Source organism: Lactuca sativa, chromosome 3 (genome assembly GCF_002870075.4).
Source record: "Lactuca sativa cultivar Salinas chromosome 3, Lsat_Salinas_v11, whole genome shotgun sequence".
Classification (NCBI taxonomy): Eukaryota; Viridiplantae; Streptophyta; class Magnoliopsida; order Asterales; family Asteraceae; genus Lactuca; species Lactuca sativa.
Genome location: NC_056625.2, coordinates 319,685,318 through 319,712,892, shown reverse-complemented (window position 1 = coordinate 319,712,892; position 27,575 = coordinate 319,685,318). Strand labels below are relative to the sequence as shown.

The 27,575-nt window shown below is 35.2% G+C and overlaps 3 protein-coding genes across 3 annotated transcripts; all 3 read right to left on the bottom strand.

The window, feature by feature from the left end:
• Positions 1-1,908: 1,908 nt before the first annotated feature.
• On the bottom strand, positions 1,909-3,117 carry LOC111876013 (uncharacterized). Its single transcript, XM_023872530.3, has one exon. The coding sequence runs from the start codon at positions 2,673-2,675 to the stop codon at positions 2,040-2,042; it is 636 nt and encodes a 211-aa protein (XP_023728298.1). The 5' UTR covers positions 2,676-3,117; the 3' UTR covers positions 1,909-2,039.
• A 323-nt stretch (positions 3,118-3,440) lies between these two features.
• LOC111876012 (phosphatidylinositol 4-kinase gamma 4) lies at positions 3,441-6,061 on the bottom strand. Its single transcript, XM_023872529.3, has 2 exons — positions 4,141-6,061; positions 3,441-4,060 (listed from the first exon to the last, which is right to left on the bottom strand). Exons 1-2 carry the CDS (start codon positions 5,473-5,475, stop codon positions 3,692-3,694), a joined length of 1,704 nt encoding a protein of 567 aa, XP_023728297.1. The 5' UTR covers positions 5,476-6,061; the 3' UTR covers positions 3,441-3,691.
• Positions 6,062-16,828: 10,767 nt separating this feature from the next.
• Positions 16,829-18,981, bottom strand: LOC111876014 (uncharacterized). The gene is made up of 3 exons (XM_023872531.3): positions 18,514-18,981; positions 18,092-18,403; positions 16,829-17,092 (listed from the first exon to the last, which is right to left on the bottom strand). The coding sequence occupies exons 1-3, from the start codon at positions 18,868-18,870 to the stop codon at positions 16,931-16,933; spliced, it is 831 nt and encodes a 276-aa protein (XP_023728299.1). The 5' UTR covers positions 18,871-18,981; the 3' UTR covers positions 16,829-16,930.
• Positions 18,982-27,575: the final 8,594 nt, after the last annotated feature.

The window sequence follows — 27,575 nt, the reverse complement described above, 5'->3', positions numbered from 1 at the left end:
AAAATCCAAACACCAAAATCTCGAGATATAGTTATGATGTAACATCCTAAAAACACAGTCTGAAAATTTCGTTTATGTTAATAATAAAAACCATAGTCGATAAACCTCATATAAAAATCATAAGCAATGTATCTCAAAATATTATAACAATTGTCAAGTATATCAGAGTATAAACATCACAGGCTGAACAAATGGTGTGTGCACTGCAATCTTCCAGAGCTCCTCTTTTGACAACTGAGTACCTGAAACCAAAACTAAAATTGTAAGCACAAAGCTTAGTGAGCTCCCCCAAACTACCACATACCATACAATAACACATAAACAATTATTAGGCCTTGCCCACTGCATCGGACCGGAGTCTGAAAACTGCATCGGACCGAAGTTCTTAACCAAATTCCTGGTTATTTGGTATAGTTTATTCTAAGAGTGTTGAGTGGTCTTGAAAGTGGCAGCTCAATGTCACTATCACTGACTTGTAAAGTCAATATAAAATCAACCAAAAATCACTAGAATAGGATATATATATATATATATATATATATATATATATATATATATATATATATATATATATATATATATATGGAAAGGTAAAATAGGGGAATTTATCAACATAATTTTATCAGAATTCAATAATGGATGGAAAGATAATTAAACAGATCCCGATAAGAACATAAAAACCAAAGAGAAGACAAAGGAAGATGTACATGAGTCTTATTAGAGTAAAACACCAAAGCACAAGCTCAATAATATTATAATGATTGTATAGGTTCTATGAAGGGAAAGGATCCATCAATCTCCCGTTAATTAAGTTCCAAGTATAAGGAGATGAGTTACACTAACTCTCTTATTATGTAGGCATTACTTTTTCATGTTGTTCACGGATACCCTAATCCGGCAAAGTGAACAAGGTAAGGAAGAATGTGGTTTGTCCTCTAGTGAGGCAAGCTCCACTCTTATCTCTTATTCCCTAACTAGGGAGTAAGGGGTAGTTCTCAGAAGTGGAAACAATGTTATGGTTGGTACTAACAATATATGTTAGGAATGTTTATGTTTATGTCCTATGTTTCATGTTATATGTATGTTATGTGTAAGTAAGTGATCTATATAATTGTTGAGTAATGTGTATGATCACTAAGCGTTATGTTTACTCATTGTTATTTAACATTTTTCAGGATCTTCAGTTTTTAATAAAGGAAAGAGATCGGTGTGACTGTAGACGACATTCTCATGAAGATTTATGAACTTACTAAATTATGTTTTAAAGCTATGATGTTTTTTGCTTCCGTAATGTTTTTAGAAATATTATTTTATAAAAGTGGTTAAATGTTTTGAAGACTTTAATTATGTTTCTAAAAGGGTAAGGACCGGCTTCATTTTATTTTATATTGTTTTATTTATTTAAAAAAAAAAAAAAATAGGTCGTTGTTGAAGCCATTAGAGTTAAGTGCAAAATATTAGAGTTAACTGCAAAATCAAACATATTTTACAAACTTCAAGAATTATAAGTATATAACTGCTTTAATCATGGATTTGAAATGCTTACCGGTAGAACAAGTCACAACTTTCTTTCCGTTTGAGCAACATTACCAATAGTCTACATCTAATCTTATTCAAATACCCGGATTTCATGATGAATCCTCCAATCAGCCCAAGATTTTCTCAATAGAATGTACCATTTACTGTGAGAGAGTTGATGTTGGAATGAGAGTCTAACGTTTAAAGTTGCTACAATGGAGGGGGTAAGCAGTAAACCCTCTTGCAACTGGTTAATTGCAATAAATGCAAAGAATAAGACATGTGGTATAGAATCCTGTCAAAAAGTAAAATCATGAATTTCAAACAAACTTAAGAATTTTTATGACGTAATCCAATCATTTTCTTTCCCAAATATAAGGTCTGAAAACATTGTAAAAATCTAAAAGTCTGAATATTCAGATTTTTCACATACAAACACCTCCTTAAAATACAGTTCCTTCCGATCAAAATGTAGAGTTAGATATTTAATTCAAAATAAAACAATATTTCCTTGATGAATGCTAGCAATGAAACCCTAACACAGATCCACTTCTTACTTCAATGGCTACTCCACAATTAATCCCACTTTCAACTCTATGCGTAAATATCTTCAAAACCCTAACACTACCAACCAATTTCATCCTCGTCTCGATCTCCATTGTTGGTCCAACAACTCCAAATTCCATTCCACCATCACCTCCAATTGCTGTCACCGTCGACGGCGACGGTCTCTCCGGAAGCGGAAAAGACTGTACAGAGAACTTCGCCGACATGTGCTGTGTATGGCCTCCGTCGATTTTTCCTGCAGGGATGAAAACAAAACCGAGAGGTGCATTGCCGTTGGAGTAGGCGAGCTGAAGCGAACTGTCATAGTGAGTGAAAGCTTCACGGTTAGGGTTGGTGACGGAGACGAATTGGAAGAATGTGAAGTTAACGGTGGCGTTGGAGATGGCGAAGGTGGGGAGCTGGACGGCGTCGACGGTGATCTTGGGAGTCTTTGGTTTGAAGATGAGAAAGTAGACGATGAGTAGAGCAATGCCGATGAAGATCAAGAACAGCGTGGCTACGCAACATGAAGCTAGAGTGGTGTTCTTGTTTCGTTTGGATCTGTGATGGTTGTGAGGCTCGTACATGCCTTCCATCTTATCTATTTCCATTTCCAGAGAGAGCTCAACAGTAAAATGACAATGGAAGCGAAAAGCTGTAAAAACATAGCCTCAGTTGAATTAAAAAGATTCCTATTTATACCAAAACTGGAATTGAGTATTATTAAAATAATAATCAAAGTTCCATGTTACCACCGTTTCAGGCGTTATGTAACATGTATTAGTTCGTGAATCATGATAGAGGACAAACAATAGTATATGGTCAAAAGATAAAGGCCAATAAAGTTGCAGATAAAGGGACAAGACAAGCAATGTGGGTATTGTACAAATACACAAACAGTGGAAACATATATTACAGATAAAGCATATACCAAAAACTAGCAAATGCAGAACAAGAGTAAAATAGTGAAAACAAGCAGTAATAAACAACGAAAAATAGCAAGGGGGAGTACAATAGAGACATCCAAGACAAATGAAGATAAAATCCATTTAATGAAAAAAAAAAACATGACAAGTAAATAGACTATTTGTTTGACATAAAGTCATCACTTCCTCACAACTTACCTTATTAATACTTATCACTCTATAGGCGATATATCTCTCTTATTTTTTAATTTATTTAAAAAACAACAACAGTAATTTAACTAAAACGATGAAAACTTTGAAAAAAAAATCTTGATACAAAATTACATGTATCATCTAACAAAACAATCAAATTCTTTTCATTCATAATCATATGGAACGAACCATGATTCCTTGGTACCAAACACCACCTTACATTCATCATTTCTAAACATTCATAACGTGGAGAATAGATTGTGTTACCTAAAATCAAATCTTCATTAAATTCTTCTTATACCATCATACAATTAACACCAATAAAATGAAAATATGAGAGTCATAACAGAAAACAGAACATTTAAACACTACAAAGGTCCACCAGTTTATGAAGTAAAAAACATTTGACAAATCCACTCTCATACATGCATATGTACCACACCACATGCACAGAGTACTTACTTACTACACAACACCAACACCACCATATTTACTTAAAACTTCACCATCTACACACCCAAACGACGATCCATAATCTCAGAAACAGTCTCCATGAATGCAGCTTCACTTGACTCAGGAAGAACACAATCATCTGCTTCTTCAACAATCTCCTCAATCACAGATTTCTTATTCAGATTCTCCCTACACATTATGCTCCCAATCGCAAACGGAGTCAAACCTCTCTCAACACCTTTCTTCAAAAGCATGGTGGAAATCCGAAGTGTTTGAGCACATTCCAATGGTAAATTCCATCCGTAAAAGTTAAGCAAAGCAATGTCTTCTTCAGCATCTAACGACTTTATGTAGTCAATAGTTTCAGAACTGAACGGCTTGCGAGCTTGTGGCCAGTATAGCCAATCAAACGTGCAATCTTCAAACTGTAAATTATAATAAATCAAGTCAATTATTTATATTTTTTTTTTTAAAAAAAAGGAAAAAAAAATGATCAAACACTTACACTGTGAGGCAAACAGTAACCATGATCAATTGGAATCAAAACAAACTGTCCATCTTCTCCTTTAGTGACGAGAATGTTTCCAGCATGTCTATCAGCATTAGCCATCCTGATATCCAACACTGAGATCTTATGAACCTCTTCAACAGGAAAAGCACCGGGGCCCATATCCTCACAGCTTCCAGAATTCTCCATGAACATCTGTAAAGACCCAATCTTCTCCTTCACACCATCTGGATGATTAAACCCTGCGTGCATACATCTGGCTAATAAAGTCGGTGGGACGCCGGAAAATCCTTTGTGTTCGCCGGAAAACGATCTCCGGCCGCTTTTTGGGTGGTCTAAAAGATAGGCGGCAACTTCACGTAATGCACCTTCACCAACTGTTGTCCCTTTTTTTAACCCTTCACCATTGACAGATAAAGGTAGTCCTCTAGGGTTATTTACAGCCATTGGCTCCTCATCAATCGGTTTGAATACAGATATGTACTTAGTCCCTGATCCATTCATCATGAAGTAAGCACCACCTGTACCTTCGCTTGACCTTTTTGGGTAATTCCCTTTTTCTAAACCTTGATAAGTAGAGTTGACTAAGTCAAAAACAACACAAGGGAGTTCAGCTTTTGGGTTAACGATCACTGGATCCAACCAAAACTCTCTATTCTCTCTAGGAACTATGTCAGCACCATTTTTATGTTGTATGTTAGAAGAATCAAACTTTCTTGAATCATTCACCTGTGGTGCATCGATGGCTAGCTCAAAATTCTTCTCTCTAGGTGTCACTCGAATCTTTGCAACCTTTTTTACAAACAGATGAATCACACCATCGTTGTTATGCTTGCTGATGTCATGTATAAGTCTCTCATCTTCAAGCTGTTCGCCTTCACACATGATGTCTTCTTCGTTGATATCGATTAATCCTTTCTTTTTCTTTGCGAGTTGTTTTTTCACAAAACCAACATTACGGTTTCTATCGACATGAAATGTGAACTCTTTACCTGAACAAGTTTTGACATTGATTGTTTGAAGATCTGAAAGCTTGACAACTAAATGGATCACGTTTCCATCTGAAACGCCATAGTCTTTGACTGAAGAATCGGGTCTTGCTAACTCTCTGCCACCACAAACTAGCTTCTGATTCTTTACAACGAAGCCTTTGTAGCTTTGAATTCGAAGCTTCACAGACTGGATTGAATCTGACCCCAAAACCCTAATTGGAACGACTGAACCAGACATAGCCAAATGAACAACGATGGGGTCTTCGCTACATAAAGGCCTCGGCGGGAGAATCAGTGTATCGGAAAGTGGGTTGATTGCTAAAACGCCGGATGACGACATTATGTGTCTAAATGAACTAACTTTTTACAAGCCCTAAAAATGTTTGAGAAACTCAAACCCTAGAAACAGAAAAAAGAACAAGACGTGAAAACTATAAAGGGATCATCCTGATTGCATCCATGATCGATTCAATTACGAATTACGATCGTCAAACCATACAAACCCTAGAAACGTAAACGCCCTCGAATCAAATTAAACCCAAGGAAATCGATTTTGGAAAATCGAAATCCAGGTTTTATTTAACCAACCGAGAATTGACAAATCGAAAACGAGAATTTACAGAAGTGGTAGAAATAATAACGAACAAGACAGGATGATTATTACCAACTGGATCAAACAGGAACCAAAATGAAAGCGCTACGTGGAGGAGACCATACAACCGATCGATTTTTGGGGGAATTGAGTTTTGACGGGTGATTTTTCGGGGGGGTTTAGGGTTCAAATTCAGCGAGGAGCGTTTATCGACCGAGGTTTGTGACGATGGCGAAGGGAATGGAAGGGAAGAGATTGTTGAAAGTTGAACGTAGACAAATCAGAAAAGTGTTATACGCGCTTTGAACGTTGAAATGAGTTACTGACTTTTTGAGCAAGACATAGATTAGACCGACAGCCATGATTATGAAGTTTTGAAATCTACCAATTATCATCCACGTACTTTCTTCTTCAGTAATTTCCGGTCCTCCACTTCATCTTATTCGCTAATTTGATTTTGGTCTACGTGTTTAATCGTATGCACTCAGTTACGTCGTGCGTTTTTTAGTGGTTTTAATACAACGGTTTTACTGATTTTAATCCTAATCATTCGTTTTACGTGCGGTTTTTAGTGATTGCTAGTGACAATCAATAGGAACCACTTGTAACATTTTTATTTTTAATTTTGCTAATCAACTATTAACATTTCTCACTATTTCTTAGTATGAGTATAGTCATTGTGTCGGATTATATATAGATCAAATAAATGAAGAAATATGTGGATTCGTTTAACAAACAAATCAAGTTTTAATGATCATATTGCCCTTGGTAACTTTTTCTACATATCAACCACGAAGATTTTAAAGTTTTGTTGAAGCATTTAAATTTGTGTACCTTTCTTCATAAAACCAAACTAATTAATCAAAAGTAGTGTTTGAGGTGAAAAAATTAGGTGTGTGAGGGTGAGCAACAGATATATGTAAAAGGAATGGTTGTTGGATATGGTTTTGTCCTTAAATCTCAAAGTTCGCCAACAAGTTTATTTAGAATACGACCAAACAAAACAATTATACCAGACTATTTACAAAATGTTTGGATAAAAAAAACGCATTTAATATGTAAATTTATGAATGTAGTACATATAAGTCTTTTTTTGTCTGGTATTAATTACTACAAATAAGCTCATCAGGATGCTTTAATCATTTGAAATTAAACAAAACAAAAATTGGTAGCATACAACCCATTCTTATTGTTAAGTGGAGTGGGTCCAAACTTTTAATCATACACAAACCATTGATAGTGGGTCCAAACTTTTGATATAACCGTTCCAGCTTAATTAAATATGAGTTTTACTACTTTTACAAGAGCCAGTTTGGAATCATACTTATAAAAGATCCAAGCGAACCTCCTTACCCATTTTTTTTCTCTTGTATATGAATCTTGCACGAATGTACATTTAACTTTTCCAGTAAGTATCGACTTCAGTGGTGTTTGTATAAAACTTATATGACAATTTATGGGTATGATTTGGTAGTGTATTTTTTGATAGCTTTTAATTTTTAGATTTGAAGAAAAAATTTGAATTAAAGAAAAAAGTTTTAATGTTCAAATTCAAAGCAAGCTTTTAAGAGTTTTTAACTTTTATGTTTTATATAATTTTACATATTTCAAAAGCTTATAGATATTTTTATAGAACACTTATACACAACTAAATGTTGCAACTTCCACTCATCATCCATTTCCTAGTGAGACATGAGATACAACTAGAGATGCACAAAGCTCTGATCCGATCCGGTTTGATCAGGTCCGGTCCTGATGAATTAAGTATCCCCAAAGGGTCAGGACAAACAAGAAAAAAAGAGTCATTGTCGCTATTATAAGTTGTTGCTTTTAAATAAAATATATAACAAAAAATATTGACCATGTGCGGCTGCCCACTTTGCCTCCCATCAACGCCCCCCATGAGTTTGATGACGTCAAACGGAAACCGGTTTCCTCTTAAATCCAATCCGGTTTCAAAGTTCTGACCGGTTTTCCCTTTCGCGAATCCGAATCGGTTTAATCATCCGGAATTTACAATATTTAAAAAAACTAATAATAACATTTTTAAGACCTCATATATAACACAAAATGCACCATAGGTTCATTAAAAAAAACTTAAAACATGCATCAAACATTGAAATGAAAAGAGTTTAGAAACTAGTTAACGAATAATAATAATAATAATGTGGCGTTATAACATTTTGTCAAATAGAAAGTTTTTGTGGTATTCCACTTCGTGTCGCATTCATTAAAATGTTTTTCAACCGCCACGCAAGTGGTAAGGGGTCGCATCAATACCATCTTCTTCGTCTTCGTCTATTTCCGGAGGTGTTGATAAGCCTTGTTCATATTCTTCTTCCATTATCTTCGGTTCAACATTTTGTGCTAGTGGACCTTCTAGTGATGCCAATTGTTATATAGGTTCCACGAATCCAAATAATCCTTTAAGCAAACACAAACATCTACCACAACCGGGGTAAGATTCGTCTTCAACTTTGATAAAACTCCACCATTAAAAGAAAAAGCGGATTCTGAAGCTACCGTGAAAGCTTGGACAGTTAGTAAATCGCGGGCCATGACGGAGAGAATAGGAAATTGTGCTTCATTTTCTCTCCACCAAGCCAAAAGATCCAAAATTTTAAATCGCGGTGCACTCATGAATTTTAAAAAGTTTGACCCTATACTTCCAAGTTCGCTACTAGGGGTTAATGTGCGTGCTTATTTTTTTCCTCCAAAAGGTAGTTATAGAAGTCGATATGAAAATCCGTTCGGCCCCCACTACTACCTGATGCACCACTAGAAGAGTCGGTTACACTTGCAAAAGTGTTTGACATATTGCTATATTTTGTAGCATAATTGTCAAACAAATTAGTAAAAATATTATTAAAATTTTTGATTTGGTTATGGATGTAGTTTGAGTCAGTTTTTTGCAAATTTAAAGAGATGAAAATTTTGGTAATCAAAATATCTACACCTGTAACATTTATACATGAGTTTAATGTCGCGACACAAGTAAAAAGTGGTGGCATATCTTTGAAATATTTGACTAATTTTTCTCTCATTAGTTTCGTAACCAAAATAAAAATTTCACTTCTTTGTTCAAAACGTTCCAATTGTGCGGACATCAACCATAACTCATTTAGTAACAAAGGACTTGTAGGATAACATACGTCCGATAAAAAAAAATGGTTGATTGTTTAAAAAATTTTAACATTTCTACAAACTCTTCCATCAAATCCCAATAAAAATCCGAAATTAGGTTTTTTATTTTTGAAATTGTGTCGTAAAATAATTGCAAAGAGATTCTTTGAAGTGTCAAACTTCCAAACATCATGCACGTCGAACTCCATCTAGTGTCAACATTCAAAAAACTCTAGTCATCACATTTTTGAATTTTTCAATCTTAGAATTTATCAATTTTAAACCATCTTGTACTGCTAGATTAATAATGTGACAAACACATCAAGTATGTGTAACGCTCTAAAAACTTCAACCATTTCAAACTTTTCAAAAACAACCCGGTTTCATAAAGTTATTACAAAAAGGTTTTCAATACAATTATTATCAGAGTCTTCCCAGAACCACGTCATAAAACATAATCATGAGGAGCGGTACGATCACGCCTTTGTCTTGCCACGGTCTCCTGAAGAACCTGAAAAACATTAAACCACAACTGTAAGCCCGAAAGCTTAGTGAGATACCCCTAAAATACCAACCACATATACTATACACGCACAACATGCCATATCATAACAGAACACAGAACAGCCATGCACTTCGGGTCTACTGTGTAACTGGTCCGCCACACCAGCCTTCAGTCCACCTGGTCCACCCTCCGAGTCTAATCATATACATCGGGTCTACAGTGTGATTGGTCCGCCCGCACCGGGCCTTCAATCCACCTGGTCCACTCTCTGAGTCTACAGTATGACTGGTTCACCCGCATTAGGCCTTCAGTCGGCCTGGTCCACTCTCCGAGCCTCGACACATCTGGTCTGCCCTCTTGGGGCCTACAGCCTATTCGGACCGCTCGTTGGGCCTTCGGGATAACCTGTCCGCCCTGGGTATGTTGGCCTACAGCACAAAGCAGGACCCGCCTCAACCCAACCCCGGTCCAACAACCATGTGCACATAAACATTCAATCATATAACAACTCACATCCAATCAAACCGATCTAGCAGATCACATAGCATAACATCATCCTAACCAGGATACCGACCTAACCGGTCACTAGCATTGCATCATCCTATATACCAGGATACCGACCTTAACCAGGTCTCTAACATATACCATCCTTACTACCAGGATGCAAACATAACAAAGCAATAACATAACAACGATACCCGGATTACAATCCGATAAAGGGTCGGCCTTGGTGTCGTAGACCCTATCGATATAGTGAGATTAACTCACCTGCAACTGCTGACTGAAAAGATAAGACCGATCTGCTCCAACCACTGACACGATCTCCACCACTAGCCAACACCAACACTGAACTCAAAACAAATGCCAATAATTACCAAAATGCCCCTGGAAATCAACTAGTCAACCCTTGGTCAAAGTCAACCTCCTGACTGACCCTACTCGCCGAGTCAACCCGATGACTCGTCGAGTCCCCATGCGCAGAACATCCCCAATCCGCGACTCAACTCGCCGAGACTCGCTGAGTCCCACAACTCTGAGTCCCCTCGCACTCAACTCACCGAGTCCTCCCTTAACTCACCGATTCACGGATTAACCAGAAAAAGGTTAGGACCTCACGACCAGACTTGCCGAGTCCAAGAACAGACTCGCCGAGTCCAAGGCTATCTTCAACCAACTCGCCGAGTTGTTCTTCCAACTCGTCGAGTTCCTGCCCACCTTCATGCAACTCGCCGAGTACACCCTTGTGACTCGCCGAGTACCCTAGATCTTAATCCATACAGAAGCTTTCCAGGCCATGCAGATGATCCAACCCATAGATCTACCCTTCTACAAGCCATCCATCATGTAAAGTGGCAAACTTTACGTGAATCCAAGGAGATCTAAGCATATAACACTCTAGGGTTAGGGTTTGGGACAAGATGGCTTCACCAATCACTCAAGAACAGGGACTTTAATGCACTCTAGACCTTCTCCATTCCAGATCTGAGGTAGCAACCTCAGATCTAACCTCCAAACTCAAAATATCACAAGCTATTCTTTCCAAATACTCCAAAATGATGAATCTAGATGAAATAACAGCCCAAGCAATGAAATAATACCTCAAAAGGAAGCTCCAACATAAGAGAAATCCGAATCCTTGCAAAGCCCCTTGCTCCAAGCCTCTTACTCTCCAAGATCTCTTCCAAAATCTCTTCTCCAAGGTTCAAAAGCCCTCAAATCACTCACAAACGCGCCTTAGGGTTTTCTGGACTTCAAGAGAGGGTAAAGAGGTTGGGGAGAGGGTATAATGTCCTTTATATAGGGCTCATCCTCCAAAATTAGGGTTTTCTTCACACAGCACCAACTCGCCGAGTTGGCAACTTAACACGCGACCAGAGTCGCGACCCTACTCGCCGAGCCCACCCATGGACTCGCCGAGTTTCCCTTTCACATTTTCACTTTGAACCCTGAACTTGCACTCCTGAACTCGGGATGTTACAGTATGAAACAACGAGTCATCCAAAATAGGTCTATATTTTGCAATTAATCTTTTTGCAGTGGCAGTATTGTTACTTGCATTGTCAAATGAAATAGATAAGATTTATCGTCTAAACTATAAGTCTCTATAACGCTTACTAAAATTGCAAATACCCGTGCCCCCATGTGAGGATGTGCAAAAAGTTCAAAAGCAATAACTCGTTTGTTCATTACCCAAGTAGAGGGGTCTATCCAATGTGTTGTGACGGCAAGATAGCTTTTGGAAACATTTCCAATGGAGGACCAAACATCACAAGTTGAAGAAACACCGGTTTTTAAATTTAAAAATCTCAATTGCATATCTTTTTTGGCTATACCCTAATACTTTATAGTATCACGTCTAAGAGTAGTGCGACTTACTTGTTGGTATTGAGGTTACATTTTTTCCTATAAAATATGTGTCAATCGTGGGTTGTCAAAGTGGTTGAAAGGCAATCCCTCTTGAATCAGGAGCTTGGAAAAGCTTTCAAGAACGTCTTTATTGTTGTAAATAATTATCGCCCCATCGAGAGTAATATTAGGTTGACTCGAATCGCCTTGACCTTTTACAACCGGACAAGGTTTAGTTGCATGAGTCCTCAATGTACTATTGCCATCTTTACCCATTAACAACCCCCACTCCTTGCATCGAGATGTTTGGTTCCCGTTCAACCATAGCACCATATCAAAATGTTCCCACACTTCTTTATTCCGACCGGTTGGTAAGATTTTCACCACCATTGTATCCGAGTCTTGAGCACCGATAGCGGTAGAATCTCTCGAGCTCCATTTTTTGAAGTGTTAACAAAACTAGAAGATGTGAAAAATATGTGTGTATAATAAAAAACTTGAAATCTAGCAAAATACATACTATTTATAAGTGTTAAGGGGGTAAAAAAAAAAAAAAAGAGTTATAGCCGTTCATACCCCTTTTTTAACGGCTAGAAAAAAAATGAAAAAAATCAATTTTTCCAAAAATTCCCGTTTTTTAACGGTAACATCGAAAATCCAGTTTCCAATCCGGTTCGGCGCAAAACAGATTCTAATCCGGAGGTCAATCTGATATCTAGTCCGAACTCAAATCTGGTTACCGAATTCAATCCGAACCGGTTCGGTTAAAACCGGTTTTGACCAAATTTGGTTTCCGGATAGGATCGGATCCAATGCCTCAAACCAGTTTTTTTGTGCATCTCTAGACACAACAACAACAAACCCCAACAATCTCATTAAAATGGTGTATGGGATGTAGATGTTGAAATTCATGTCTCCATCAGGATAAACACAATTGCATCATACAGATATGCAAAAATGAAAACATACAGATGCAACAAATAAGGAGAGACTAAGTAAAGGTATGCAGCAAGACATATTATAATAAAGCCTAGTAAAATTATATGAATTCAATATATATATATATATATATATATATATATATATATATATATATATATATATAGGTTTAGGTTCTGTGGAAAACAAAAAACTCTAAAAATAAAAAAAAAATGCATTAAAAAAATACTTAGAGATCACAAACATTTTTTTTATAATTTTTTTATGAAAAAATCGCAACTTTTAGTATAAAATCGTTGAAAATTAAAAAAAAAAAACAATTTAAAAAAATTGATTTTTTTTCAGCAATTTTTCTATAAAAAAAAATTTAAAAGTTTTGTGATCTCTAAGTATTTTTTTATGTATTTTTAGGGTTTTAGGGTTTTTTTGTTTTCCGAATAACCCTTCCATATATATATATATATATATATATATATATATATATATATATATATATATATATATATATATATATATATATATATATATATATGAGAGCAGGTATTAGTGTTATACACTTTGTATTGTATTTAAGTCATTAGTTTAGCCCAAGTTGTATTATACTAACAACCAATATTGTGAAACTCATTATTCGGTACTCGTTTCATTGACTGGGGAGTAGCGAGTACTCAGCCTAGACGGGGAGTATTTGGATATTGTATTTAATAAAGAAATTAATTTTGGGAAAATTAAATATATGAAAAATCAAAAGTTTATTAAAATCCATAACAAAGTATGTAAGATGTCAATAAAATGATACATGTTTGAATGTTAAACTAGTTTAAAAAAGAAAAGAGTTTAATCATGAAAATCTTGAATATGAAAAAGAGAGAGATGCAAACATATACAATTCTTGATTTTTTTTCCCTTTTGTAGTAAATTTTGATCATTTGATCGAGTTTGACTGAGTTGGTCCGAATTTGACCAAGGTTGACCAAATTTCGAGTTATTTGGGCGAGTTGGATTAACTTGCCTCAGTAAGAGGCCGAGTTGGAGTACTCTGTCGAGTTTTACAACAATGCTAATAGTCGGGCTCATGTAATCTTTTGTGTGTATTTATCGTCGAGTAATGAAGATCAAGATTATGGGAAAATCTCGAGTGTAATATGGTATCAAAGATCTAACCATCCTACTCCTTCTCAGTCTCACACGCTACTGCCACCACCGAATTCAACTTCATCACTTAAGATAGTCATGGAACTTGATACTAAGATACTCACCACTCTATCAGATCTGAGCATCTTGATCTTCCTGCCCAATTGATTCTCGACTTCATGTTTGAACTCTTTGAATTTTTCAAATGTTTCTGACTTATGTTTGATTAAGTAGATATATCCATATCTGTTATAATCATCAGTAAAAGTCACATAGAATCGATTTGCATCGCTTGTGGTGGATCTGAAGGGCTCATACACATTCGTGTGTATGAGATCCAACAATCCTTCATCTCTTTCACAAAAACCAGTGAAAGGTGATTTAGTCATCTTTCCAAGCAAACAAGATTCGCATGTATCATCTGACCTTAAGTCAAATGATTTCAACACTCCATCCTTTTGGAGTTGGGCAATGTGTTTCTTGTTGACATGTCCAAGACGACAATGCCACAAACATGTCTTGTCTAAACCATTAGACGAATCAATTTGCAACAGACTATTACCTAAATTGTCTACAACCATCACAGTTTCATACACATCATCACAAGGTAATTTTTCAAAATAAAATACACCATTATAATAAGCATAAATAGAACCCTTCTCATTACTATAAAAATATCTAAAACCTTGTATATATAAACCATGAAAAGAAATAATATTCATCATCATTTCTGACAAATAGCAACAATTGTTCAAATCTAAAACCAACACACTACTAAGCACTAAAAAATAAACACCAATCTTGGTAAAAGGCGACGATCTCCTATTACCCATAATCAGGTTCATCTTCTCATGCTCCACATCCTCAAGAATACGGATACTAATAAGTCTTGGGCCTTTTTTAATAGGTAAAAATAGGCTTTATGCCCCTAAACTACCAAAAAAAGTCACGATGAACCATTTAAATCAATATACTAAAGTTTGTTGGGCTACAGTCAGTGGCGAGTCTAGAACGTAAAACCACATGGTTCACTATTTAAGTGTAGCCGATAAAAAATGAAAAAAAATACTAGTTGCGGGTTTGGGTTGGTGGTGGCGGAGGTCGGCGCTGCCATCGACGATGGAAGAGGGTTGGCGCCCGATATACGACATTGGGTGATTACTTTGTGTTGATCGACGATTTCCGATTTGTATAATTATGTATCACGGTATTAGTGTATGCAGTAAAGTGGAAGAAAAACGACGTGTGGAGAATGTATTTTTTATTGTTTATTTTTTTTCATTTATTTATCTAATTATCTTTAATTTATATTGGACTATTTTTTATTGGATTATATCTTAAATGATTTTGGTATTTTGCCTTATAAAATGTGGGCTTTTGCAATCTTGATTTATACATATTTTTTGTTGCCAAAAATATTATGCAGTTCACTCTAAATTTTAAGATAGGTCACCATTTATGTCTATGTATTATCTCTTATAAAAATAAAATAAAAAGGTAGGTCAAGTGACCTACCTTCATTATGAATAGACTCGCCCCTGGCTACAGTGACAATAAGCCTTTTAGATATACTATGGTTGAACTTTGAAAATAGATTGAGGGGGCAGAGCATCCGGCAACCCCCCACTGGCTCCGTGTGGATATGGTTTTGTCCTTACATATTAAGTTCTCCAACAAGTTTATTTAGAATCCGACCAAATAGAACAATTATACTGACTATTTACCAAAATTTGGTTAAAAAAAGTATTTGATGTATAAAAACTTTTGGAAAATTAATTTAAAACTGATGCAGTAATTATAAGTTTTACTACATAAGCACCTATTTTCTTTTGTATATGAATCTTGCACGAATTTAGATAAACTTATATTATACAGCAAGTATTGACTATAGCTGTGTTTACAATTTTACATCAAATTCATATGACGATTTATGTCCATGAAACCCGTATTCAAATGTTATGGTTTAAAAGGGCACAAAGTTCTGGAATAAAGTTCAGTTATTTATGCTTGATCAATAAAAATCTATATAGAGTTAACATACAAGTGATTAATTCAAAGTTCTATCCCCAAAAAAAAAAATGAATTATTGCATAATTTAAAATCGAGAATTCGATCTTAAGACGATGAGGTATCGTAAAGAGCATGCCATGTAGAAATCACAAAGCAAAACATACAAGAAAAAACGATCAATTCAACAAGCAACTTGGTTAGAACGTTTTTATTATATGTTTATAAATATAATGACTTGGTAAGTCTAAAAAAACACTTTATAATTACGATGACTTGGTGCATTGTCAATCTAGACGTGACAAATATAAAGTAAATTATTATTATTATTATTAACCTTTAATTATGCGGAAAATAACACCAATTACACATCATGTAGACATTGTGAGCAAAATTTACATGTCAAACCTGCCAACAAATTGATAAATGACTAAAGCGAAACATAATTTATAAGTACAAAGACTTGGTACATACAAAAATAATTTTGATAACTTATGTGAAGCAAATGAAAACGTACATTATTACTCTATATGACCTTAACCCTTTAATGTGCCAAATACATGTTATTTAGACTTCATGCCAACAAACTTAGTTTAACTTTTTAAAGTTCAATGACTTAATTTGTAAAGGAAAAAATTGATTGACTTAAGAACATCTCCAGTTAGATCTTTTTTACGACTTGTTACTATTCATCAACCATTTAATATTCTTTAACCACTTAATCTTCTATTGTTGTATTACATTTATCCTCTTAGCTTAATACCATTTTTATTACAACCCCCTTAAGCATATTTTATATTTAACTTTTTGCTACTAATAATCAATGTGCTTAAAACCAACAAATTAGCCCATTTGATTATTGAAAAGGAGCTTTAAAAAAATGTTTATGCATTGGAGAGGATTTATAAAGATAGTGTTTTTTTAGTGACAATATAAATAAGCTCTTCTACAATATAGTTAACCATTGTGGATGCTCTAAGTGTGACAAATGAAAAAAGTAGTTTGCTATTCTATGACCTTAACACCCAAGATTCCAACAACAACAAATTTCTGCTTTGCAACTATTTTTTTGGGATTATAATGAAACAACTTATCTATTATTTTATACACAATTCATGAATACACCAAAAATAAGACATAGAATTGAGATCAGATCACATGGAAGCAACCTTGACAACAAATAGAAGCCACCAGAATCCCAAGCACAGCCCCAGCAACCACCTGTGACGGGGTGTGGCCAAGCAATTCCTTCAGCTTTCTTTTACTCACGGGATGCCCTTGAAACAAGTCCTCAACGATAAGATTAAGAACCTTCAAAAAAAACATTTCCAATCAATTATAAATAAATGAGAAAAACAATAGACATTCAGAAAAAAAAAACCTTAAGAAAATAATCATTTCGACTTAATTCATTCTCTTTTAAAACAATACTTGTTGCATCGATAGTCTCGTAAGTAAGACTTTCAAAAACTTTGTACATGTTGATGATTTCTCTAAACCCAACTCCTTTATGCATGTTAATGGATTAAGATTTTGACAATTACCATGAAAAAAAAATTGTGTTCTATTAACAAGTATGATGGAAGTTTTGCAACAGAAGTAGATGCACAAGTCACAACCAAGCTTTTGGCACATTGCCAGATTTGGTTTCAAAAGTCAAACTTTTGTGTAATATCTTATCCCAGCAAACTTTGATGTCTTTATTTAACAGGTTCTATGATAACAAAACTCGTCTTACTAAAATGGTAAAACAAAGAGATAAGAAAAAAAAAAACAAATACAACTCCTAGAAATGGTGTTCCCTATTTAAAGAATAGGGAGAATTTCATTTAATCAAGTGAAAAAGGTCACCATGATAACCAACTATCATCTGTTATATATAATTTTTGAAGGACCTAATCTATGTGATCTAATTTTATTTGAGTAAATGAAAATAACTAAGAACAAACCATGTAAAATAATGATGTCAGAACAAATAAGGACAACAAAAAAGGATGATGAAATGAGAAATAGTTGATACAAAGATAGATGTTTCTTGACTTTTAAGGTCAAACAGAGAATCATTTAAACCCAAAATTGACATCAATCCACCAAAATTTAATGCAGAGTATTCATGCATGCATTAAACAGTATAATGAGTAGCTAAAAGAGAACTGTTTGCAAAACTTTTTGAAAAAAAATCATTTTATTTCGAAGTTGAGAGTTCATAGTTTTGACCTAAACAAAGTCAGAAGACTACCTACAAATTATCTCAAAAAATGAAACAAAATGCATTTGTAATTACTTCAATAAGCAACTGATTATTCTTACCTCTGCTTGCATCCCTGCATGACGACGAACACCAATAGCATCGTACATCACAATCAAACTAAACCCCAAACACACAGGAAATAACGAATCTGCCACTCCATGACATATCGCCACTGAAGTAGTCAAAGCTGTGCATAAAGCTGAATGCGAAGAAGGCATTCCCCCTGAAGAACACATTATTCGCAAATCCAATTTCTTCTCAAAGCAAAAATGTAATAGAACTTTCAAAGACTGTGCTATTAGCCACGCAAAAAAAGCAGAAACAAAAGTCGGGTTTGCAGCTAGTGTTGCAACAAATGGGCTAATTCGAACCTTCAAAATCAAAGATTAACAAACAGACCCAATAAACCAATATATCAATTTGCATACTAAACTGAAATCGAATTAGACTTCATGAGGAAAACAAGAAACAAAAATCGAACCTTTGCGGTTGATGTTACACTCAATAGAGCCATACCAAGCCCTCCATTCTGCAAGTAATTGCAACCGAGTCTATCTGATATTGGCTCTCGATTAGAACACCATTGGTTCATTGAAGTTTTATCAAATGTTCTCAACCCATGTAAGATTGATCTCAAAGTCGGCAACTTTTTAATGGATGAAGAGTATTTTTGCCATACAGATGTAGGGTTTTCAGAGTTAGAGGAAAGAGAGATGTACGAAGCATTTCTTCTCGGTTTCTTGAAAGTTGTATTAGATTTGATTGAAGTAAAGGGATAACAAAAACTTGATAGGGGTATTTTGAAGCTGGAAGAGGAGTATGTTATGATAGGGTCCATGAAATTAGGACTCTGTTCTGCATCGAAACAGAGGACTGTGTTTTCGTCTGTTTACTGAGAGAGACGAGAAAGAAAATAAAAAAGGAAAGTGGCGTAGAATATCCTGGAATGGTTCTGTGTTTATACTTTGAGTGATTGAATGGGCTTTTATTTTTGGAACTTCACTCCTCATGGATTTTGTCTCATTTCACCAAACTAAAATATTCATGGTCATGTTAGTAATAATAATTTGATTTTGTTGTATTTAAGTTCTATCATATGAATACATAAAAAAATACTTAAAATCACAAAACATCTTTTTACTTTATAAATGAAAAAATTGCAGCTTTTTCTTCAAATTCGCTGGAAAAAAAATATTGAAAAAAAAAAGACCAAAAAAAAATAATTGATTTTTATTTTTTTCAGCGAATTTCTAAAAATACCTGCGATTTTTTGATAAAAAAGTCAGAAAAAAAGTTGTGATCTCTAAGTATTTTTTTATGCCTTTTTATAAATTTTAGGGTTTTTTTATTTTCCAAATAACTATTCCCTATATATATATATATATATATATATATATATATATATATATATATATATATATATATATATATCCGGTAAGAAATTTTTTTTGATAAGAAGGTAATAAATTTTTTTTCGACTTTTTTTTTGGCGAAAAAAACAAATGAATCACCAAATGAATCAATAATAACATGATTCACCAAAAAAATCCCGAAAAAACATTTCGATGATTCATTTTTATGAAGATTTTGATGGTATTTATTAAAATTGTCATAAAAGTGAATTTTTTTCTTGATTTACCTAAAAATGAATCATGAAAGTGTTTTTTTCGGAATTTTTTCTTGTGAATCATCTTACTTTTGAATCATCTAATGATTCATTTCAATTTTTTTGCTAAGTAAATATGCATATAAAAAAATTTCTTACCTTCCTACCAAAGTTGACTTTGACAAGGGTTTTGACCTTGACTTGAGTGACCCTTGTAAGGGTTATGAGTATGAAATAGTAATGTAGAGAGAATGTTGTGTCGGTTCAATCCGGTTCAAAAATCAATGTAAAACCGGTGATAGTTGAACCGTTCCCTCTCTCGGTTCCCGATTCAACCGACCGGTTCAAACCGGTTTTTAAAACATTGACTTTGAGTGATTAAATGGGCTTTTATTTTTGGAACTTCACTCCACATGGATTTTGTCTCATAGCTTATTAGGCATTCACCAAACTAAAATATTCATGGTCATGTTAATAATAATAATTTGATTTTGTTGTATTTAGGTTCTATAAAAATAAAAAACCTTAAAAATCATACAAATACATAAAAAAAAACTTAGAGATCACAAAACATTTTTTTGACTTTATAAATGAAAAAATTGCAGCTTTTTCTTCAAATTCGTTGAAAAAAATTTTGAAAAGAAAAAACCCCAAAAAAATAATCGATTTTTATTTTTTTTCAGTGAATTTGTAAAAATATCTGCGATTTTTTGATAAAAAAGTCAAAAAAAAATTGTGATCTCTAAATATTTTTTTTATGCCTTTTTATGATTTTTAGGGTTTTTTTATTTTCCAAATAACTACTCCATATATATATATATATATATAGGAATGAGTTCTATGGAAAACAAATAACTATGGCAACATCTACCGGAACCAATAATCAAATGACACGTGTCCATTTATTTCTTCACAAGTAATGTATTGTGGAAGTTATTGTGGAAGTGACGTGTTGTCATGTTTTCATTGGTTCAAATATGTGTTGCCCTAATCATTCATTTTCCATATAACTCTTCCCTATATATATATATATATATATATATATATATATATATATATATATATATATATATATATATATATATATATATATATATATATATATATATTCGGTAAGAAATTGTTTTTGATAGGAAGGTAAGAAAATTTTTTTCGACTTTTCTTTTTGGCGAAAAAAACAAATGAATCAATAATAATATGATTCACAAAAAAAAATCCCGAAAAAACATTTCGATGATTCATTTTTATGATGATTTTGATGGTATTCACCAAAATTGTCATAAAAGTGAATTTTTTTCTTGATTTACCTAAAAATAAATCATGAAAGTGTTTTTTTCAGAATTTTTTCTTGTGAATCATCTTACTTTTGAATCATCTAATGATTCATTTCAATTTTTGCTAAGAAAATATGCATATAAAAAAATTTCTTACCTTCCTACCAAAAATTTCCTTCTTATTTGATCTTGACTCTCTCTCTCTCTTTCTCTCTCTCTCTCTCTATATATATATATATATATATATATATATATATATATATATATATATATATATATATATATATATATATATATATATAGAAAACTAGATGAGGAGCCCCGCTTTGCGGGGTATGGATTTGGACAGATCCGATCATTTTGTCCACCTTGTGCTTGTTATCAATAGAAAAGATTACATAGTAATTTGGAGTGAATTATATAGAGACTTTACATGTAACACTCGGTTCCTAATACGTATTTTAATTAAAATAAACTAATGCTTTGCTCTGGGACTCGGCGAGTTGGAGGCCCAACTCGTCGAGTAGACTCGACTTTGGATCGGTGGGATAAGTGACATACTCGACGAGTAGGACTGTCTGGATGAAACCCTAATATTTGGGGTTTGCACCATATTTAAACAACTTATAACGCCCCAACCCAGCTTCCATTGTTCCTCCCAACCTAGAGAAAGCCCTAACTCGAACCCTAAGCCTCTTTTGAGTGTTCTTGAGCTTTTTTGTGACTTTTGTGTGCATTTAAAGTTGGAAGAGAAGAAGGAAGCTTGGGAGTTCAAGTGGAAGCTAGTAGATCCAGAGGTTTTGCTTCATTCTCAGTTCATTCAAGGTAAAAAGCTTGAACCTTGACCATCTATCGCTTAGATCTTGTTTCGGGGTTACTTTTTACCCTTTTCATGAGTTGGTGAAGTGATAATCAGATTTTATGAGTGTGTTTGGAGCTATACTTCAGATATGGAACCATTGAGGGCTGCTATGGCATAGAGGCGCCAACTTTATGGCCATGGGTGACCCATACTTCTTATATACCTTTTTTTTATGGCTTTTTAGCCAAAAACTCCATGCATGTACATCAAGATTGGAATTTTACGTATAAAATGGACCTTAGGAGTTCAGATATATGGTTTTGATGCATTAAGACCCATTATAATCGTAGTTTGGGACAAAGTGGGACTCGGCGAGTCGGGACGTATTTTCCATCAAATCCTTCTGTTAATGGACCAGATGGTATGAATGAAGGCCCCCCAGTTGTTTAGGATCATTTGGGGCCTGGAAATCATAGAACTCGGCGAGTGTATGAGCTAACTCGGCGAGTTCAAGGCAATGTCCCAACCTCATGAAAACGGACTCGACAAGTTCAGGGGGGAACTCGGCGAGTCATAGACTGAACCCATCCATGCTGACGAAGATGAACTCGACGAGTTCAAGGATGAACTCGGTGAGTCGATTGAATAATGTTCGATGTGTTATTGAAGGTGAACTCGTCGAGCTCTTGCTAGGCTCGACGAGTAGAGACAGGGTTGTAGCTTTTGTGGACATGGGGACTCGGCGAGTTGGCGAACCAACTCGACGAGTCGAGTCAACAAAATGTTGACTTTGACCAGGGTTTTGACCTTGACTTTGACTTGGACTTGAGTGACCCTTGTAAGAGTTATGAGTATGAAATAGTAATGTAGAGAGAATGTTGTGTAGTGTCACACCCTCGAACCGGGCGACGGAAACGTCCGAGGGCTCGTGTGACTATCAATTGAATTATCATCATAATGAATATACATGAATCATAGCACGATCATTGCCAAACATTACATATTACAACCAACATTGTTCACATAAAGTACATTGTTTAATATTAGATATTCAAAACATAAATTGTACGAGAGTTGTCATTTCTCAAAATATTTGGCTCGGAAAATAAGTTGTAGAGAGAGAGTGTAGAGAGAGAGTGAAAAGGATGGAAATGAAGTCCACTCCCTCTTATATAGGGGCTTGAGTTGAGGCTCAGTGAAAATCTACCCGATACTGCCGTTAAACGGGGCTTTCGATCGCACCCGATTTAGTGGTCGTATTTTGACTTGGTTGAAACTAAAATTTTTCAAAGGGAAAATTATGGTGTTTCTAATTTGTTTCAACCCCTACCAAGTCATTATAAAAGTCTCAAATAAATTAACCAGTCCAAAAGTTAACGGACAGTTAAATAAAACGGGGCTTATTAACGGAAAGGGGTTAAAAATGACGGAATAAATTTCGGGTTGTCACATTGACTCACATTGACGTTTAGGATTTGGTCAGTTGCGAACTTTGGAGACCATGGAGCGGTAAAATGGTCTTTTCACCCTATTTGAGATTTAGTGGAGTAGTTAGCCTAATATGTCGGAGTGGTTATATCAAGGTACTTATTAGAGATGATTATATTATATAGGCGGAGTCTAGACTGTTCGTGGGGTACTAGATCTACTTGCTTACTTACGAGGTGAGTCTTCTCACTATACTTACCTGAGTGGTAATACTATATGACTGGAGGGTCTTATCTGAGTTATTGACCGGAGGGTCTTATGTGTTTATTCTGAGTTATGTGGTATTATGCATTTTGTCTTTGTGATTTATGCTATATATTATCATGTGCCTTACTTAGTTAGGACTAGAGGGTCCAAACCGACTTGTGAGACCGGAGGGTCTTCATTGAGACACATGATTGGAGGGTCCATACCGAGCTTTAGCCATGAGAGACTTATTATCTGTGTATATGGTATTTTGGGGAACTCACTAAGCTTCGGGCTTACGGTGTTTTGTGTCACACCCCAAAACCGGAACGGAAGAAACGTTCGGGGGCGGAGGATGTCATGTACAGTTTCATAACAATGCACAATAGTAAAGCAAGCAACAACATCATCCATTGCATTAATAATATAGTTAATACAAGTGCGTTCTGTGTATAGTTGTAAGACACCAAAAATATGTAATCAAAATAAAGATGAGTCTTGAATACGCTTCGTCTTCTCAAAACCTGGTCATCTGTACCTGTCTACTGTCGACCTGAGAATACAAGTTATTTTGAAAGAGTAGATTAGTATTTAAGCTGGTCAGTTCATAAGTACTTAGTGTCAAATGTTTGCATTAGTTTCTTGAAAATGTTTGCAAAGTTCTGTAAAAATGTTTGTAGTAGTTTGAATCCTTTCCAGAAAATCCTATATTTTCTACTTTAAATGAAATGTAGTCTACTCTCCAAGACCGACCTGTTTGTGTACTTTGTTTCTATTAAAAATGATGTAAAGTGTATGTTTGTAATTAAAATAGTATAAAATATGTGTTTTCCATATTAGTAACTATCTTTACTAGAAAATAGTTTGTTTATCTCACGCGATAAATTCATTGAATGAGTGTGATGGAAAATGAAGACTTATAGCAGTACTGATAATTTATACTGCTTATGCTTTAACTACCTTTAACACTGAAATGGTTATTTAAGGTAAAATGTGATGAAGTTATAACCATGCTTGATTGACTGGTATGAAACACGACGATCAAAAGACGTCGAAATGGTATGTCATTTGTCACCGGTAGACCTGCAGGTCCCACTATAGCTAGTAGCAAGGTGTAGGATAGTCAATCCCGTATAGATCTATACACAAACTCACGCTCTCCCTCCAGGAGTCTCTGGTTACAAAATGAAGAGAATTGTTATCGAGATTATGAAAGCAATTATGGTTTGAGTGATTGAAAAGTAAGAACACGAAGAGTAAATATTAATCAGATCTTATATTGATAAAGACTGATTACAAGTATAAGCAGAAAGGATATTTGAGTTCCCCAAAAGTTATCCTCTACTTCTATCCTCAGACCCTATTTATAGGGAACCTGAGTGTACAAAAAATATACTAAGTCTAAACAATACGCTTGGCATAAAACTGACTTAGTAAAATAACTAAAAATGCGAAACTAAACAAACACACAATTCGACTTTTACAATTTAACCTCTACAATCTCCCCCTTTGTAAACAGTTGAAGCTATTCAGACCATAAGCTTTTGAACAGCTGAGTGAATTGTCTTTCGCACTTCTCCATACCAGGAAATGACCTTCTTGAGCTCCTTCTTGTCTCCTTCATTATTCTTCTTGCAGTTGTTCATACGAACAATAAAGTGCGTATATTGCAAAGAAGTATATCATTCAACCTATGAGACCTTAAACAAAAATTTCTTGGGCTTTCCCTTCGTATCTCTTCCTGAAAACACCATGCCGAAAGGTTTCAGGCATATTTCCCCAACAACATACTTTGACAATGCTGACTGGGTTAAGGTTTCTTCCCAAGGGACGTTCACTTCCCTTCCCAAAGTAGTTGCCAATTCTTCATCAGTTAGAGCCAAACAATCGAAGTAATTGTCGATATACGTCTTGACATGTGCGAACCCAATCTTAAACACTTCAGTCTCAGACCCTTTGAGCTTATTCTCTTCCATATGCTTCAAAATGTGAGCCACTTGAATCAAATCATTGCAATTCATCAAGGGAAAGTCAGCTATTGTGAAGTCATACTGCTTGTTATCAGCTCGAATAACAAAGTAGCGAAAATTCTGAAGCATGTCTTCAAACATCGTATCTTTCTTGATTGTTAACACCTTTTTGATCTTCATTAAAGACCATACTTCATCTGGATTCTTCCCCAATACAGCATGAAATCTGATTTTCATGTGTATGTAATCATCAGGATTATCAAACTTCTCGCTAATCTTGTATTGAGTTGTAATGAAGAGCATTTCATTGATCGGAAAATCTAACTGACAATTGTCTGAATTCGCAATATCATAACTTCTTTTTGGATTCTTCTCGAATTCATACATTTCCCTTGCCACAACTTTTGACTCTATTGTTTCATAAGAGTACAGCTTCGCAGGATCTCCTTTGTTCATTGTAGGAGGATCACTTGCCCTTTGCCTCATAATACTTTGTACTTGTCTCATTCTCTCCAACTCAGCCTCTGCTTCAACTTTCTTCTCCTCCTTCGATTTTTCGTACAAAATTCCTTTTCCTTTTCCCACAATATCAGTTTGAGGTTTTGAACTCGAACTTCCTTCTTTTGCCCCAATCGATATTCCTTTGGCAATTGGTCTTGTGGTTATTGTTGTTGAGGAAATTGGCATCGTAAGTATTGGAAGAGTAGATTTGAGCTGAGTAGATATTACTTTTCCCACGGTCTTCGCATCATCCTCTTTACTTAAATTCTTCTCTCCCCCTTGCACCCCTGTGAAAGCAGGTGGGGCACTTTTTGGTAGTAAAGAGGTAAAATTGGCAATTGGTGCAAGAGCCTTCTGAATGGCTTGTTCCAAAGTATTAACCTTTAGAGACAAGAACTCAGGAGTGAGAATTTGTTGAGATGAAGATTGCGAAACCATAGTTTTCAGCTCAGTCACCAACTTGATCAACTGATCAAACTTCTCCTTGGTTTCTTTGTGGTTAGCTTCAAGGATAGGGGCAGCAACAACTTTGTGCATTGCTGTAGCAACCATATCAACCCGCTTTTGGACTTCGATACGTTAAGAAGTAATATCCCGAAGCTCCTTCGCAATTTCAGTTTTCAACTCTTCAAGCTTAAAGTTGACATCCTCCCTCACTTTTTTCATATCCTGTACAAACAGAACATGGCGTTCTTCTGCTACATTTTTTTTTTAACTCTTTTACGACTCCAGTGAATGAACTTCCTTGAGCTTTAATGCGAAGCTCATTATTTTTGTCTGACTGATCAACCTTATCCATTATTCGCTTCTCAGCAGCCTTAAGCATAACATCAACCTCCATTGCCGAGATAGATGATATTCTACCAGAATCAGCTTGTGACTGAATAATGGCATTCAACTTATGATTCAGGAGTTTGAACTGCTTTCCCGTCATAAGCATATGATCAGGTATATCCTCCTCCTCTGAATCAAAGTGAATATCTTCAAGGACTCCTCCAAAAGCTCCTCCTTCGGTTTCATTATCAGACATGGGTTGCGAAGATTGAGGAGTTTCAGGTGATTGTGAGGGAAATAGTGTTGTAAATGGGTTTTGTAGAGGATGATAAAAAATGGATGAGGTTGTGGATATTGTTGTAGATGGAAATGATACAGGTGGTAAAGAAATGGGTAAGGTGACTGGTAGGCTAATTGGCAAAGTGGTTTCAACACTTGTGATAGGTGCCCCCGTATCAGATACGTTGACAACCGTATCGAAAATAGGTACCTCCTCAGAAACTGATTTGGTAGTGACTATTTCAAGTGGTTGTGAGGAAATTTGCGAAACTTGAATATTTGAAACAGGTGGAACAGAAATGATTACCGGTGTAGAAACTAGTGGAGTGTCAGGAACCACCTCTTCATCGGAAGACTCATTGCGAATTATCAACTTTCGCTTTTTCAACAATGTTTGTTGCATTTGTTTTGCAACATCTTGAGCACGTTGCCTCTTAGATCCTGGAGAGACAGGAGCTGGAATATTGCGAACTGTCACCCCCCTTACTGCTCACTTCAGTCTTGAGAATCTTTTTCAATACCCCTGATTTTGAGGGTATTGTTTCCTTCTTCAATTTGGGCAAGGTTTCCGCTATCTGAACCTCCTCTTCTTGACCCTGTTTCGAAGATTGAGCAGTTGCATCATTCTTTGTAGCCTTCTTCTTCTTTGGGGTTTTGGTAGGA

Coding starts and splice junctions, on each gene's coding strand:
- LOC111876013 (XM_023872530.3), bottom strand. CDS start 2,675: ATGGAAATAGATAAGATGGAAGGCATGTACGAGCCTCACAACCATCAC.
- LOC111876012 (XM_023872529.3), bottom strand. CDS start 5,475: ATGTCGTCATCCGGCGTTTTAGCAATCAACCCACTTTCCGATACACTG. Junction 4,061..4,140: donor GTTACTGTTTGCCTCACAGT/GTAAGTGTTTGA, acceptor TATAATTTACAG/TTTGAAGATTGCACGTTTGA.
- LOC111876014 (XM_023872531.3), bottom strand. CDS start 18,870: ATGGACCCTATCATAACATACTCCTCTTCCAGCTTCAAAATACCCCTA. Junction 18,404..18,513: donor GTGTAACATCAACCGCAAAG/GTTCGATTTTTG, acceptor TTGATTTTGAAG/GTTCGAATTAGCCCATTTGT. Junction 17,093..18,091: donor ATGCAGGGATGCAAGCAGAG/GTAAGAATAATC, acceptor TTTTTTTTGAAG/GTTCTTAATCTTATCGTTGA.